The 16,784-nt window shown below is 42.4% G+C and overlaps 1 protein-coding gene across 2 annotated transcripts in view; it reads left to right on the top strand.

Moving 5' to 3' along the window:
- The first annotated feature begins 6,458 nt into the window (after positions 1-6,458).
- The window catches only part of LOC311498739 (adenylate cyclase 9), a 35,263-nt gene continuing 24,937 nt past the window's right edge, over positions 6,459-16,784 (top strand). Inside the window, exons 1-2 of one of the 2 annotated variants that reach the window (XM_084559462.1) lie at positions 6,459-8,491; positions 8,696-10,674. In XM_084559462.1, the coding sequence (XP_084415588.1) occupies positions 8,799-10,674 (1,876 nt within the window). In that variant the 5' untranslated portion in view covers positions 6,459-8,491; positions 8,696-8,798. The remainder of the gene's footprint in view (positions 8,492-8,695; positions 10,675-16,784) is intronic. The other variant, XM_084559463.1, reaches the window with a different exon arrangement.

Below are 16,784 nucleotides of genomic sequence, written 5' to 3' on the forward strand. Positions count from 1 at the left end.
GCTCTCTGACAGTTTAATTTATAGTGTAGATAAAGAGGGGTGTAGTCAGCTTCCCATCTGAAGCCACCGCTGTCTGCAAAATGTGCTGAATGTCTGATTTAGAAAAATGCTCCCACACAAGACGAGACGTCACGTCCAACTCCTCATGACATGTGAATGAAATCTAAGATTGTTTTTCAAGTTTGTATGTTATTTATTCAGTTTTCTTTTTCATCAGAGAAAGACACAGGCAGTGACGGTGCTCCTCTGCAGAGCATCCGCGCTGCCTCCGTTGTGTCTTTAGTGTGCAAAGTCTGAAGATTCACAAATGTGCTGTGGTGTGTTTTTACCGCCTCTATTCAGACCACCAGGTTAACGCTCTATAAGCAGAGTAGGTTGATTTTAGTACGATAAAACACAGAGAAAGGTGCTCTCCTGTTTTTATAGGTTCTAGTTTCTATATTTTACTGCCCTGCTGTATGCTGTACTATAATTTGTATTGTACTGTTGTTCATTATAAAAACTATTTGTATTTTAGCATTTCTTGGGGTTGAATTAAGTGAATGTAACATGCTCTCATAGTAGTTTTCTTTTAATGTGAGACTGTATTGACTGCGAGTGTGGCCTTCTCAGCCCTCTGAACTGTCCCTAGACTGACCTCAACAAGGCTGCATAGCACATGGGCATTTGACTTTACAATTTCATCTTTTCCTCAATCTTCTAGGTCTGTTTTTCATTGTCACTGTTTTGTGTGATTTCTTTTGAGTAAACACCAACATCAACAACAAAAATCAAGCCTGTTTTCTTTGTGAGGCCCTCTCAGACATTACAGAAGGAATCTGTTCCACTGAAGCGATATATAGCTATACATTATTGATATTGTTTGGTTGTTAGGATGCAAAATACAGCGAAATGGGGTTTGGGAAATGTGGGACAAGCACAAGCTAAAAGCATCTGTTCTCACTGCGAACATTTTTTGGACTGGAAATAGCTTGATGCACTTTTAGAGTAAAATACTGCAGCTTTGTTTGCTAATACTTTATATATAAGAGCTTTGCATGGATTAAAAACATAGCTGTTTTAGTTAAATGTGTATCACATGACTGAGAACACATCAGTCCAAAACATAACAACCTAACAAAAATGCATTTTTTTAAAAAAAATATCTGCAAGTTAATTAGTGCCTGCGGTAACTAAGAACTGCCACCAGGAGGCGCCTCCATTCAATGTGTCAATTATACTAACTACATAGCACAGCATGTTGACACACAACAGCTGTATTTCTCTATATATGCTGCTAAAGTTTTCCTTTTAAAGCAGGCAAATCTAAGATGAAGTCCCATACTAAAAGAGACAGGTTTAAGAAACTATAGAGGAATGACACTGCATTTTACCAAAATTCACGAAAATTCGTATAGGCTGGGTAAAACATGCATGTCTTAAGCCTGTGCTGACAAGATGTCATCATCTTGTCATAAACTCTTTATTGTTTTATGATACAGTTATTTATTCAAAGCCTTGTATTGTTTTTGTTTGCCAAAGCATTCACCTGTTTTACACAGAAGACATTTGTCTATTTAGGGAACATTCACTGGCATGGATTAACGGGAGAATTAATGGAACTGAGACAACATTAATACACGTTTGCGTTTTCATACAATGTACGAGTCAAAGTGTCCACATGTGAAGTAGGCTGCATGCTGACAAAAACACTTCTTGAACGGATCTCTCAGCAGAAACCAGGTTGATCATTAAACACACGATACCAAATAAAGTGCACATGCGGGAAGTTAACTTCAATCTCAATATGATTTCCTTAATCCAGAAACTGAAAATATAGATGATCAGATGACGTTGTATGTAAATGCATTCATTCATTTGGATTTTCTAAGCTGCTGCACATCTCAGATTTGTTCAGGGACTCAAAATGAATGAACTGTCAGGATAATATACTGAACACTAGGTAGAGGTCAAGTGTCTGATCGCTTTAAGACCAAATAATAAAATGCGGAAATTGAAAAAGAAACTTACCCAAACTTACTTAACTTAAGAGCAGGGTTATATGTGGAAACAAATGCAGAAAGAAAAGGGTACATTATGAACCTATTTTAGATTCAAGTCCTTCTATACTGTAGCTGTTAGCATTAATTGCTCTTTTGTTGTTTAGTATACCTTAGTGGGTCTTGGTAGTAGATTTCCCTGGGTTTCCTCGTACTTTCTGTTGTTTTTAGTTTGTTTGAGAGTGAAAAGCTTCTGTGCGTGCTGGGGAAACACGGCATGCCACTAATCTGGGGATCTGAAAGAAAAATAAAGCAGTCTGTAATTTTCAGTGATTCAGTAGTGGCTTGGTTGATATCCTGTTTGGTATTTTAAGTAATTGCAATGATTTGAGTAAATTAAAGTAAAACAAATACCCTGCTAGAGGGCGGACTGAAGTTTTCCTTTAAGCAGCTTGACAAATATTTGATAGTCACTCGAATTATTGCACATTTTCTAAAGTTATTGTTACAATTTGACCGTTTGAAGCTGTATTCGATGGGCGCCGGCGGCGGCGGTGTCAGAGGAAGGTGGGGGGGGGTGATGGGGCGAGAGAGAGGGGATGACACGCAGCAAAGGGCGCAGGCTGGAAACAAACCCGTCTCAGATCATGGGGCGAGGTGAGCTGCAGCGTCTTATTGGATCAGCTTTGACATCATAACACAGAGGTAAAAACTCATCACAGTGATCATGATTGATTGGTGATCATGATACTTTTCCAAAGTAAAAATAAAAAAAATTAAAAAAACACATCACCATTTAATTTGGGTGCAGCTTTGTTAAATTTGCAGTTTTAAATATCCTAAGTGAAATCTGCAACTCTTCTGCAGCTGTCGTGAGCTGCCAATATGATGTGACATGATCACCCTGCGTGTGAGACCACACCTGGGCTTGTGTAATAACTGATAGGCATTCAAACATGTGGTTGACCTCATACACTGTGTGTAATCTGGGCTCACTTGCTAAGTTGACAGACAGGGCCTCCCAGGTCTTAGGTGCAGTGGTGCAGTGTTAACACAGACTTATCAGCGCAGCTTTATCAACTCTTCAAACAGGCCTCTCTTATAAGCTCTCGAACATAAGCACGCACACACCACCCACATGCCTTGTACACACACACACACACACACACACACACACACCTACTTGAACAAGAGGGCTGCTCGCTTTATTGAATTTAAAGTTTAAACATTATTGCTTCTTCAAAGATACACACACTGAATCAGCATCATAAACCTTTATTGCCTTGTTTATCTTCTACCTGCTGTTCAAAATCCCACCAATTCACTATCCAGTTAAATACTGCATGGCCAGGAACATACCAGTTTTGACACCTAGCATGGTGAACAGGCATAACATTATGACCACTGACAGGAGAAGTAAATTACATTGACCATCTTGTGACAATACAATGTTCTGCTGGGAAACTTTTGGACCTGGTATTCATGTGGATGTTACTTAGACATGTACCACCCACCTAGACCAGACCAGTCACCCCCACCCCATAGCAATGACACTCCTTGATGGCAGCAGGGACAACACAAAAAAACATGAATAGCATCACAAGGTGTTGACCTGGCCTCCAAATTCACTAGATCCCAAACTGATCAAGTATCTGTGGGATGATCCGCAGAGGCCCCTCCCCTCAACCCACAGGACCCAAAGCCCCCCACTAACATCATCCTGTTGCCAGGCACCACAGGACACCCTCAGAAGGCCCATATCCATTCTCTGATGAGTCACAACTGTTTTGGAGATACAAGGGAGACCTACACAATATTAGGAAGGTGGTCATAATATTGTTGTTACTTTGCAAGATCTGCCTAAGAAAATTCTTATTATGTCACAGGACAGTCAAACTCTTCCTTTCTTTCTTGTCTTTGAATGTGGGACCAACTGTTCAGACTCCTTTTGTAACTTAAAATGTTCTGTGGTCATATTGCTTTGAGGAAATGTCCGTGAATATTTGAACAGTGCAATGATTTTCACTTTTATACGTCAGTTTATATATATATATATATATCTTGTCAAACATGTACTGTACTTTAATGCATAACAAGGAGAATGCTAAGATCAGTGTGAACTTCAGACTCTGTCTCTCTCTGGGCTTGTTTTCCATAAAACACCACTTATGTTTGAAATTTGTCCCGTTGTTTGGAAAGATATTCTTCATCTGCCTGTAACTGCGAATATTGACCTCAATGTAAATGCAACCAGCACGCTGTCATTGGCAACAGATACATAAGTATTATATAATAAAAAAGCAATGTATTAGATTTCCCATTTCCCCACACCACAGCCTCCGTTGAGCACATTCCACAGATATGGATGTGGATCACATGCACAGCTAAAATATCAGGAGCACAGCAAAGATTCAGATGGCCCCTTGCAATGCAATACAGAAAATGAATTAAGACCAATTCTTTCTGCATAACACAAATATAAAATTATCTGGTCAGGCACATTAAAGCAAACTGAGTCAGTCTACTTCCATTAGAGAAGGTGTAAACACAGAAATGGTGAAACAATAGTAATGGATTACTGCGCTTTGCAATATAGTAATTAAATTATAATAAATTAAAAAGTGTGAAATTAGGTCATGTTTTACAACTTTATTTCATACAAGTCTCAAAATGCGGTCGGATGAGAGACAGCGAGATCAGTCTTATATTAACTGAGGCCCAAGCTGAATTAATAAAGACCAACTTCCAGTTTATTTCATATTATTAAAAAAATGGAAATAAATAAAGAAAGTTCCAACATGAAGATACTCTTCGTTTCAAAATATTTTTACTGAGATGGAGCAGATATACAGATTAGGAAAAATTACATTTCAAACTAAACTAAACTAAAAACCATTTTGATCAGAACTCTGTATGCACCGAAGCCTGTGATAAGAAACTAATATTTAATTTTGTATGGAATTTTATGCCATTGCTTGACTCAGTAGTTCTCGCTGAGTGATGATCATTAACAATGGCAACCAAAACTAGGCATAAAATACCAGTGTAGACGTTAAGGCAGTTATTCACATGTGACTGGATGCAGCCGTCTCACCGCGAAGTTAGACAAAGGCAACTAGGTAGATACCGGAAGTCAGTCTGCCTTCAAATTAAAGGAAGCATATTTGTTTGTCTTCGCTTTTATTTAGCAGGATAGATAGATAGATAGATAGATAGATAGATAGATAGATAGATAGATACTTTATTTATCCCGTGTGAAATTCTGCGTTAATACATTACTTTTGCTGCATATGCTTTCAATAATATCAATAATATTAATTAAAATACTAACTGGCTGAATAATTCACAGTCTGCATGTTTTCTTTATATTCAAAATTCAAAGTAGTTAGACGAGTACTAGTAACAAATTCACCACTGGCCATGATTGGTTAACTAAAATATACATGTATATGTCCTATATCTATATATGTGCATCCAACCTTTTCAAATAGTTGAGATTATCTACAAATTAAATTTGCAGCTTTGATTAGCTAACATTAGGGTTAGCTTTTATTTTATATTGTGAATTGTTGCTTGTTAAATAATATGAATTCAAAGAATCCGCGTTACAGATATTGTTGGAAATTACCTAGTGGTAACTACTAATACTTAATCACTTTATGTTTTGCATTCATTTTCAGTAACAGTCACTATTTGGCTTTTAGAGAACCTTTTATTAACCATTTAATATTCAAATTAGCCAAACTGCATGAATAATAAACTGTTCTTAACTGCATAACAGATAGGCTAACATTTAGCTAGTGGTCAACTATTAAACATTGCTGTATATTTTTGCTATATTTTTAGCCTTTATGGTGCATTTTAACAGCCAAAGAACACTGTGCTAACTTGTCCAAATAGTATTTTTTTTTTAAATTATTATTATTGAAAAGAGAACTGTTGCTTGTTGTAAAATAAGCTAATTACAAATTTAGAATTGTGCAACTAGTGTTTCTCCAATAATATTCGTTATCACTGATGTAGCCTATATTAGCATTATACTTCCTGAACAATTTAGCTTTTATAGTTCCTTTTAACAACGAAGGAACATTAAATTAGCTTAATGTGCTAGCTTAACCAAATACAGCTAGCAACTGCAATTGTACATGTAGAGACGATATATGAGAACTGTTGGCCGTTAGACTAAGCTAAATTCAATGAAATAATTTTGAATTTCGATGAATTAATAATCGATTGTTAGTATTAATGATAAAAATTATCTAGAAGTTAACTATAAATATTAGCAATCATTGAGCATCTCTTCCTCACTATTGTGCATTATTTATTTATTTTCCTGATCAATACTGAAATACTGAGACGTTTTTGAACATCAGAGAGTTCCTGATGCTTGTCCGCTTGTGCTCTTTTTTCCCCCGAGAAGCACCACACAGAACTATTTTTTAACGTGAAAGGGGGGGGAAATGTGAGGAAAGACTATTTTACTATCTTGCTGGCCTTTTCGAAATGCCAGACCGGAAATGGTTCTTTTTAAACCTCAGTGAGCTTTACAGTCCGCCTAGTCTCACCAACCCTCACCGCCACAAACAGCTGGGGGAGGATTTCCGACCCAGTCACAGCGAAGATGGTGGCAGCGTCAAGAGTGGAGATATTCCGTTCGCCCGGATAACAGGAAAAAAAGAAGCAGCCGCTAAACTCCCGCCGTGGCCGCTTTTATTCTGCCCCCAACTCCGGTGGAGAGCTCTGTCAGGGGGGAAAGGGTGGCAACCAACGACGGACGGAAGAGGACGCACCACAGCCAGAGCGCACAGTGTTGTGTTTGTTGGACACATGCATGCCAGCGAAAACTAGTGCTATCCAGACCTAAGGAACTGACTGAGATAAGGAAACATCGCTGTTTATGAGGCGGAACGTTTTTCTAAAAAAGAACTATCCAATCCAACCAAGGTGATCCGAGGGGTTTCCTGTATTGCTCTGGGGATTTTCGACTTCTTTGCTCTGAGGGAATGCGAGGGAGGAAATCCAGCCTCAGCTCCAAATAACCAGAGACTCCTAACTGGGTCTCCTCTCCAAACGCAGGAAATACGGCCTGGGAAAAAAAAAAGTTTGGGAGCTTTTGGAAACGAGAGGGGGGCCTATCGCTGACGCTTTGCACGCGTTTTACGACTTGATTTTTCAACTCCCGTCGGTTTTTTTCGCATTGAGCGCCCTGCTACTCCAGAGAGAGGGTTAAAGAGGATCATTCAGATGTTACACACCGTTGGTGTTGTTATTTGCAAGAGTTTTGATCATCACTATTTATAGACCAGCCTGTTCCTCATAAGTGTATGTTTTGCCAACTGCGCGCAACAAGTTGCAGACACTCCCAGCAGAGGCAAACCTACGCTAATTTGGGCCAGCGGATGGTATTTTCTGCCCTTCTCTTTTCTGATCATGCGTCTTTGAATAGCGCATACACCTCCCCGAGCCCCTCTTTGGAAGGCAGAGGGGGAATAAACGCTGGAGATCCGGAGAGGGAGTTCAGGAAAGGACGGGGCTGGATCCGTGGGAATAGGCCTGCCTGTCAGGCCTCTCATGATCTGGGTCTTGGACTGGACAGGGCTCCAAAATAACTCGGGCTGGAATATTTACAAGGGCCCGCTGGAATAAAGATGGAATGTGCGGGAATAAGGAACGGCAATCTTTAGCGTAGTGAGTCACGCATGAGTATGACAATAGAGGAAGGTAAAGCTGACATAAATACAGATCACCTACTTTTTTTCTTTTTTCTTTTTTAAATTAACGGGATACACAGTTTTCTCTCATTTTGGGCTGTCATTCATAGTGTGTGAAACGCTCACTGAATTTAAAGTTGACTGCGTTAGAAAGTCATTTTCAAGCCAAGACTTATCAATTACTTTAAAACCGATTCGCTACTTTTGATTCTTTATAATGACAGAGTCCCCAATGTCCACACACTTTTATTTTGGCACTGCTGGATTAGGATTTTAGGGAGACAATAAAAAGGGAGCGTATGTCGTGGAGATAAGAGGGAACGGTGTAACTTTTGTAGCCAGTCGCTGTGCACAACGCCAACTGTTGACAGCCTAAATCTGCATCAGCTCACACAATGAAACACAGGACTTGAACTCTTTTGTTTGTTTTGTTTTTTCCCACCAATGGTGTTTCGGGATGAAGAAAAAATTCAGGTATTTCTCGTGTCCTTATCTGACTCTGTAATGTCAGCAGAATCAAAATATTGCGCACGTTCACAGGAGGTAATTTCCAGTCATGTAACGTCTGGGCTGACTTGATGAAGGCATAAAATACCCGTTGCATCACTAACCAGTCCTTTCCGAGAAGGATGTTCAACCCAGGAGACAGAAAGAGTGATGACAGTGTTTTTACCGCAGCTGGAGAGAAAGCCGGGCTCATACCCAGAGCCTCTTTGGAGAGGGATACATGTAATGTGAGTACTGACGCAAACCCGGGCTCGGATAATGGACTGCTCAAGAAACTGGAACGGTGCGTCTTATGTGAGTGAGTGTGCAGGCTGCCGTGTGCGTAGCAAATACGTCTGTGCCGTGCTCATCATTCATGCAGTGTGATTATTCCAACAAACACCTTTTGCTCTCTCCCTCTCCCTCTCTCTCTCTCTCCCCCTATCTGTCCGCCTGTTTGTCACTCCACCACCGCCACCGCCGCCTCCTGCCTCCTCTCCGTGCCACATGTGCACGCAGGGCGCCCACGCACCGCGTCTAATTGCCTGAGCGCCATCAGAAGATATTGTTAATATTTAACACCTCTCTCGCACCCCCACGTCTCCGCGTCACGCCACTCAATATGGCCACTCTACAGCATCACCGGCAGCTTCTCAGGCACGGCACGGAAGTGAGTTGCGACTCCAGCGGGGATGGCGCCGTGACCGTGCGGATTACCAACAGTGCGCCACACGTGCATCAGCATGAGCAACAGAGGGCTGCCAACAGTGGTGGAGGAGGAGGCACTGGGGCTGTGAATAAAGTGAACCCTAACCTCCACAAATACAGTATCTCCTCCAGCTGCAGCTCAGCCGACTCCAGACCAGCTGGGACCTCCGCTTCAAGGCTGCACAGGAAGGCGCCACCGCTGTTCGAGCGCTCTGCTGCCCAGTGCTGGGACCCCAAGTTCGACTCCCCAGTCCTGGAGGAGGCGTGCCAAGAGAGGTGCTTTCCTCAGACACAGCGGCGGTTCCGTTATGTCCTGTTCTACCTTGCGGTGGCAGCTGTGCTCTGGGGTGTGTACTTTGGGGTCAATAGTGACCGCTGCAACCCCATGATCTTCCTAGCACCCACAGCGTCCTTCTTGGTCTTATTAGTGCTCCTTTTTTTGTTCACTTTCACCCAGCTGTACACATGGCTGTACAACCAAACCTCCTTGCTCCTGATAGCCGTGACCTTTGCCATCACGTTAGCGCCACAGATACAAACTGCTGGCTACACTCAGCTGGAGTGGGCTGGTGGTGGGAATGCCTCGGATTTCTCACTGGACAATAAAGGACTAACCATTTGCATCTCCCCTGTGGGCACGTTTTCTCTGTGCATGGAAGTGCTGCTGCTGCTATACAGTGTCCTCCATGTCCGTCTATATGCCTCCGTGACACTGGGGCTCCTGTATTCTATGTTATTTGAGGCATTAGGATGGCTTCCACTGCTACAAAAGAGTTATGACTCTTCTGAACAGCCTTCAAGTTTAGTGGGTTCAGATTGGGAAGAGGACACCCTCCGTTGGCTGGGTCCGGCCAAAGCTCTACTTCACTTATGTGCCCATGTCATTGGCATCCACCTGTTCATCATGTCGGAGGTGCGCTCCCGCAGCACCTTTCTCAAAGTGGGCCAGGCCATCATGCATGGCAAAGACTTGGAGGTGGAGAAGGCACTGAAGGAGCGCATGATTCACTCTGTCATGCCGCGACGAGTTGCAGATGAGCTAATGAAGCAGGGTGACGATGAGGGTGGTGGTGAGAACTCTGGCAAGCGATATTCCTCTGGCGCCTGCTCTGCCTCAGCTGTTTCAGTGGGAGGCGGAGGAAGCGGCGGAGCTTCACAAGCCCAAAGCGTCACAAACCCCAAGAATAACCCTTACAACAATCACAAACGCAAAAAGACCTCCATCCCCCGTGGGCAGATAATTTTCAGGCCGTTTAACATGAAACGAATGGAGCCTGTGAGCATCCTTTTTGCAGACATTGTGGGTTTCACCAAAATGTCTGCCAATAAGTCAGCACCGGCCTTGGTGGGCCTTCTCAATGACCTATTTGGACGTTTCGACCGACTCTGTGAACTAACCTGTTGTGAGAAGATCAGCACTCTGGGAGATTGCTACTACTGCGTAGCAGGCTGCCCTGAACCCAGGCCGGACCATGCCTACTGCTGCGTAGAGATGGGCTTGGGCATGATTCAGGCCATTGAGCAGTTTTGCCAGGAGACATGCGAGACCGTCAGCATGCGTGTCGGCGTCCATACGGGCACCGTTCTGTGTGGAATCCTGGGAATGAAGCGCTTCAAATTTGATGTTTGGTCAAATGATGTCAATCTGGCTAACTTGATGGAGCAGCTGGGTGTGGCGGGGAAGGTCCACCTGTCAGAGGCCACTGTCAGATTCCTGGATGACCGTTACCAGAGGGAGGACGGGCAGGTGGCGGAGAGAGCCGGACAGAGTGTGATGGAGAAACTGAAGGGTGAGTGGCTGTTCACCTCCGGTTTCCAAGAGTTATTTGCATGAAGTTAAGCTTTCTATGTGTCAAGAACGCACAGGCTGCAATGATAAAATTATTGCTTGGCTAGAAGAAAAAAAAAAACAGGCACTTTCGGATAAGAGGTTGAAAGCCTTCCCAAGGTGTGTACCTTAGCACTTCATCAGGTCATCAGGGCTGAGCAGGGTCACTACATGCCTAGACAGCACTAAAATATGTTATCTGACCAGTTATACCTGTTGTTCCTCTTGAAACAGTGTAAAAGCAGATTTAGGAGATCAGGCTACAAGACTAAAGACATGTTTTGGTTTTTATCAATTAGATATTATCGAATTCCATAGCAGTCAGTCAGTGTGTCGTCACTACTTGCGGAATGATTTACTAAACCAGTATAAACTCTTTGACACATGAAGAGGATTTAGTACATATGATTAGTGTTATTTAGTTATTTTACACTTTTCTTAGAAATGTGTATAGTTTACAAATGTGTTACTCTGGAGCTGAACTCTATGGATTTACTTTGAATAACAGGCTGTGAGATTTGAACTTTTAATCTCCCAATACTACAAATGGATATGAAATGTATACTGTTATGTATATGTATACTCTAGCGTGATGATAAGTATGCATTTGGGATATGCAGCAGAGATGGTTTGGATATTGTGACCGTGAGTCAGGCTGGTTGATCAAGTAGTTTTCGATGAAGTCAAACAACTTCGATGCACAGATCATCAGATACCCAAATCCATTTTTTTTGCTAGCGCTTTCAATCAGTGTTTGGTGTATATCTGTGACAGCGTTTGTGGCATGTTGTTGTGGCCAGGCAGCGTGAGCGGGGGCTTGCAGTTGATAAAAGGAGAACTGACCGGCTTTACTGTTCTGAGGCAGGTATTTTACTGGATTAAACAGGCGATCATCGTATTGTGCCCACTGCTCGTAGGGAAAGTGGTGGGAGGGTGCGGAGATTAGACAGACACCAGACACCACAGGGAAAGAAGCATACACAGAGATAAGCGGATCCTAATATTTTCTTATTAAATAAGAATATATCGGGATTGTTTAGGTGGCGTCCGTAGTGCAGGAATCTTTTTGCAACCAACCTAGTCCCGTGTACTTAAAAGGCATAAACAGCAGGACGTTCCGTTTAGTGCAAGGGGTGCGATCGTTTGCGCGGTCATTTATCAGGTAAAAAATAAACATTTTGATGGCTACAGCCTTTCAAATGCCAAGATTTGCTAGCTTTTCTATGCTGGTGGTTGGATTAAGTGGGAAAAGCACGGAGCTCGGTAACATGATGAACTTCTGTTGTACTTCAATTGAAATAAAAAGAAAAAAAAGTGACAGTATAACACATATTCATTTGATATACTGTGTCTTTCCTCTTGATGCGGACACACGACCACCCGCCCACACACGAGCAAAGATACATACACGCACAGTTTGTGTCAATGCTCTGTGGAAAGCAGCATCAATGGAACTAATCTTTCCAGCAGGGAATTCCTCGTGGGCTGTCTAATCTTAGGTCGCTTGTGAAAAGAGAGTGTCTGCTCTATTGTCAGGCCTTATGTCAGAGTGTATTCACACTTGGCTCCAAATGGTGCCATCACTCTCTATTTCCAGACTGGCAAACAGCGATGGGAGTCAGATATTGACACGCAGCTTTTGTCGAGGTAGAGAAGAATGAGAGAATGGCATCTAGTTTCCCACTGAAACAGAGATGGGTGGTTTCCTGCTCAGAGAAAGAGATGACCTTAACAGTTGGCTTCTGTTGAGCAGAAAGGGAGAGAGGGGAGTCGACACTTAGCTTGGACGACGTTTCATTTTGAGAGATTGTCAGGAAAATTGTCAGAACCGCATACTGAAAGATGTAATTATTGCTTTCTGTAGGAGACTGGGGAAATTTCTCTCAGATAATGAACAAATCCGATTTTGTTGGTTTGCCCGTTTCAAGTTGATTCATTTGCCAGACTTTTGTCGCATTGCCAGTGTTACTGTGTGTACTTCTATTGCATGAGAAGACAAAATCCATTTTCTTTGCGGCAGTTGTAGTAGTGTTGTCAGACATTTTTCTCAATTTACTGTGTAGTTACAGCCTCCCTGAAGATGTTGTCTCCATTCATCTTTGTCACTTGCCCCTTCATTGTCCCGTCTAACCTATCCTTTGCTGTCACATTCAGATTGAGTTATCCCAGTTTCCATTCTCTTCCATTCAATTGTTTCCAATCCTTTTATACGCAGCAGTCAGTTGTTTGGTAAAAAAGTAGGTTACAGGGTTGTTAATAACCCCTGGTACATTTAATCTCTGTCTGTCTCCCTTGTATGACACCGTTAGGGTTAGCATGACTGAATCATTTTGTCCATTGTTTTTATGCCCATCGTCTGTGAGCTCGGCTGTCTCTCTGCCCTTTTCACCCCTGTTTCAGCGTCTCTTTCCCTTTCACTTCTCTCTCTGCTTTCCCTCATCCTCGCTGTGTTATCACATTCATTGCCTCAGTCTCCCACCTGTCACCCAGGCCTGTACATGTGGTCTGTTGTGTAACACTGCTTTCGTGCTGTCTGCCTGTCTTTATTCCAGGCTTTGCTATAGATCCCCCGGCAGGCTGAATGAACCGCCTCAGATAGCGTGCCTTCAGCCATTCTCTTTCTATTAGCCCCTAAATACCCATGACCCTGCTCAACGTCATAAAATCAGAAGCCGAGCCAACCAGGGTTTTTTTTTATCACAAATTGGTAATATCCAGTAGTTTGTCAGTAGCCGTATGAGAAATGCACTCTCTGTGTAATGGATTGTGAGTGACGATGCGACTACAAACATTCCCACATCACATTTGGACTACTAAGACTAAATCAGCAGTCAAGTTCTATATACATTAGGTCAAATATATATATTTTCAAGCTTCACAATACTCTCAAAGCTGATTAGATGTTATTACTAGTTACTAGCCTCTAGCTACCCTTTGCTGCATGCCATCAGTGCTCTCCCACCCTATTACTTATACTATAGTTCTCCACTGACAACTTTCCATTAAAGACACACAAGGCAAACAAAATGGTAAATGGGCTTGTTTTTATAAATAGCATTTTTCTACCTATTGGTAGAAAAAGTCACAGTGACAAATCTACCCATTTGCTCACAAAAGAACACACACATTCACAAACTTACACTTGAGATTGATCTTAAAATTTTAGGTTATTATTATAGTATTTGTTCATCTAGTCACAAAGCAAAGATAATAATAATGAACAGGGCAGCAGCAAATACATTGCTGTACAGTCATGGCAGATATTTTACATAAATTTCTACCGCAAAACATTGTTTGAACCTTTTATTGTCTGGCATTTCCAAATATACAGGAGAAGTGAATAACATTTACCATCTTGTAACAATAAAATGTTCTGCTGGGAAACTTTTGGACCTGGCATTCATGTGGATGTTACTTAGACATGTACCACCCACCTAGACCAGACCAGGCACCCCCACCCCATAGCAATGACACTCCTTGATGGCAGCAGCCATCCCCAGCAGGATGCAGCCTGACACAGACACACACACAAAAACAGTTTAGGAACAACTAAAAAAAAAAAAAAGAAGAACAGTATCTGTGGGATGCACTGGAATACGCCTGATCCACAGAGGCTTTCCATTTTGTCCTTAATGGTGATTTTACCCATGTTTTATTCATTATTTTCATATAGAGTAGATTTTTACAAATGTGCCTAGTATTTGAATCTCCCAGTCCCTCACCTCTGCTGCTTATGGCTCTGTCCTCTCTAATCCAGTCCTGCTGTGTCACTTTTAGCTTCTAGCACACAAACATGCTCAAATTTCACTGCAGGTGATGAGGACAGCAGTTTTTGGCCCTGTATTCTTGTTGAGCTGCTCTTTTGGTCCTCCATTTATCTAGTGCCCAGATGCCTTTTCATGCTTGATTCGTTGAGTGTTGTTACTTAGGGAAATAAAGTTTTGGATGTTTCAGCCTCGTGTGTGCATTAGTCTGTCTCAGTTTATGCTTTACTCTGCAGTATACACCCACTTGCCAGTTCATTCGATACACTAGTGAAAACAAATACACTACACACCGATCACCCTCAACATTAAAACAGGAGAAGTGAATAACATTGACCATCCTGTGACAATAAAATGTTCTGCTGGGAAACCTATAGACCTGGCATTTGTGTGGATGTTACTCAGACATGTACCACCCACCTAGACCAGACCAGACACCCCCACCCCATAGCAATGACACTCCTTGATGGCAGCAGCCATCCCCAGCAGGATGCAGCCTGACACAGACACACACACAAAAACGCTTTAGGAACAACTCAGAAAACATGAAGAACAGCACAAGGTGTTGACCTGGCCTCCAAATTCACTAGATCCCAAACTGATCAAGTATCTGTGGGATGATCCACAGAGGCCCCTCCCCTCAACCCATAGGACCCATAGGACCCAAAGGCCTCCACTAACAACATTCTGTTACCAGACACCATGGGACACTGATGAGTCACAACTGTTTTGGAGGCACAAGGGAAAGAAACTTTCACACTATTAGGAGGGTGGTCATAATGTTATACCTGGTGCATATTAGAATGCTTTGGTCAATGGCTTGGCAAATGAGTGTATGAGCATGTTATATATCTTCAAGACTCAAGGTTTTCACCTTGAACCGTTCTCAAGGTGTCATTGCTCAGAACACACACCTTTTCAGTCTGTTTCATGTAAAGTTATGGTCTGACTGTGTTCATATTGGTCTGTTTACACATGCATACCTGCAGAACTCATGCACGTGTCTTATCCTTTTTGTGTGTGTGTGCTGACGTATACGTACGTACACGCCCATGTGTACAAACAAGTCCATCCTACCACAGCAGTGAGTTGCAGTGGGAAGTCCGTGCCCTGAGGCTGGTTTGTCTGTGTTGAATCAAACATGTCACTTAAATATGCAGTTACAAATGGCAGATCCTTAACTATAACCAGACCAGCCCCAGTTTGTCATGAGCCTTGCTATCCTGCTCTATATTTGGCCTCGGCCATTGTTTTCGCAAGGTATGCGGCTGAGCTCTCAAACAGCATTTCTAGTAAATCGCAAATCTGACCGAAAAATTCATTCATTTCCTGACAAACCACCATGATTGGCAATTCTCTGGGGATTAGGCTCAGGGAAAATCCCTGTGTCGTCTTGTCTGCTCCTATGGAGTCATGGAAATTTTCTATCTAGATCACCATAAGACACTATCAGTAGTTAAGCCACCCATCTAAGTGCTGAATTTCACAGAAATACATTTACAAGTTTGTGCGAGGCATTTTCAAACTAATAGGTCAAGAGAGAAGAGAGTTTTTGGTTCATTAATGAGGATTTATTTTTCACTACTCTCCAGGAAACGATGGCTGAATGTAGCTGCTTCAGTTTCAGGGTCCTGGTACCATGTCTGGTGTCACATTGCTGTGACTTACTGGAACACTTGGACTTAACTGAGCCCTTGTTAATGTCATTAGTAATAACTGCGCCTTGCAGAGTGAAAATGGCTGCTGTGAAGTTCCACATTCTCGAGCTATGAGATTTGTTGTTTAATTGATTAGCTGGCGATCAAAACAATCTTGACATTTCACCTGACAACGACCGCTCAGTTCTCTTTCAGACAAACACTTCATTTCTAATCATTTATGCTCTCTCTGCTGCATCATAATTGCCTCTCCTCTTCAGATCTGCAGCGCTCGGCGACAGTTGGCCCGTCAAACAAAATGTGTTTGTGTGTTTTAGAATGAAGATAAGACATCCAGGAAATATAACAAAATGACTGATCAAAGTCTTTGTGGCTCAGATGCACACGCTTACTGTACACACAGAGGTTTATCACTGAGGGGTGAGCACAGTCCATAGAGGCTAATTTAAACATTCTAATGTTGTCTGTGTACACAAAACTTCATCTGTGTCCACAATTCTCCCTCTTTTGCCGTGGCTTAAATGCGCCCATATGTGTGCTCATGGTGGTGTTTTGCTCCCGCTACTCACACTTTACTGGATCTCAGCAGTGCTGTCACTGCATGGTTCAAGGGTCGGCTGTAATCACTTGACTATGTGGTCCTGCAGGAG

The sequence above is a fragment of the Chelon labrosus genome (assembly GCF_963514085.1).
Source record: "Chelon labrosus genome assembly, chromosome: 2".
Taxonomy (NCBI): domain Eukaryota; kingdom Metazoa; phylum Chordata; class Actinopteri; order Mugiliformes; family Mugilidae; genus Chelon; species Chelon labrosus.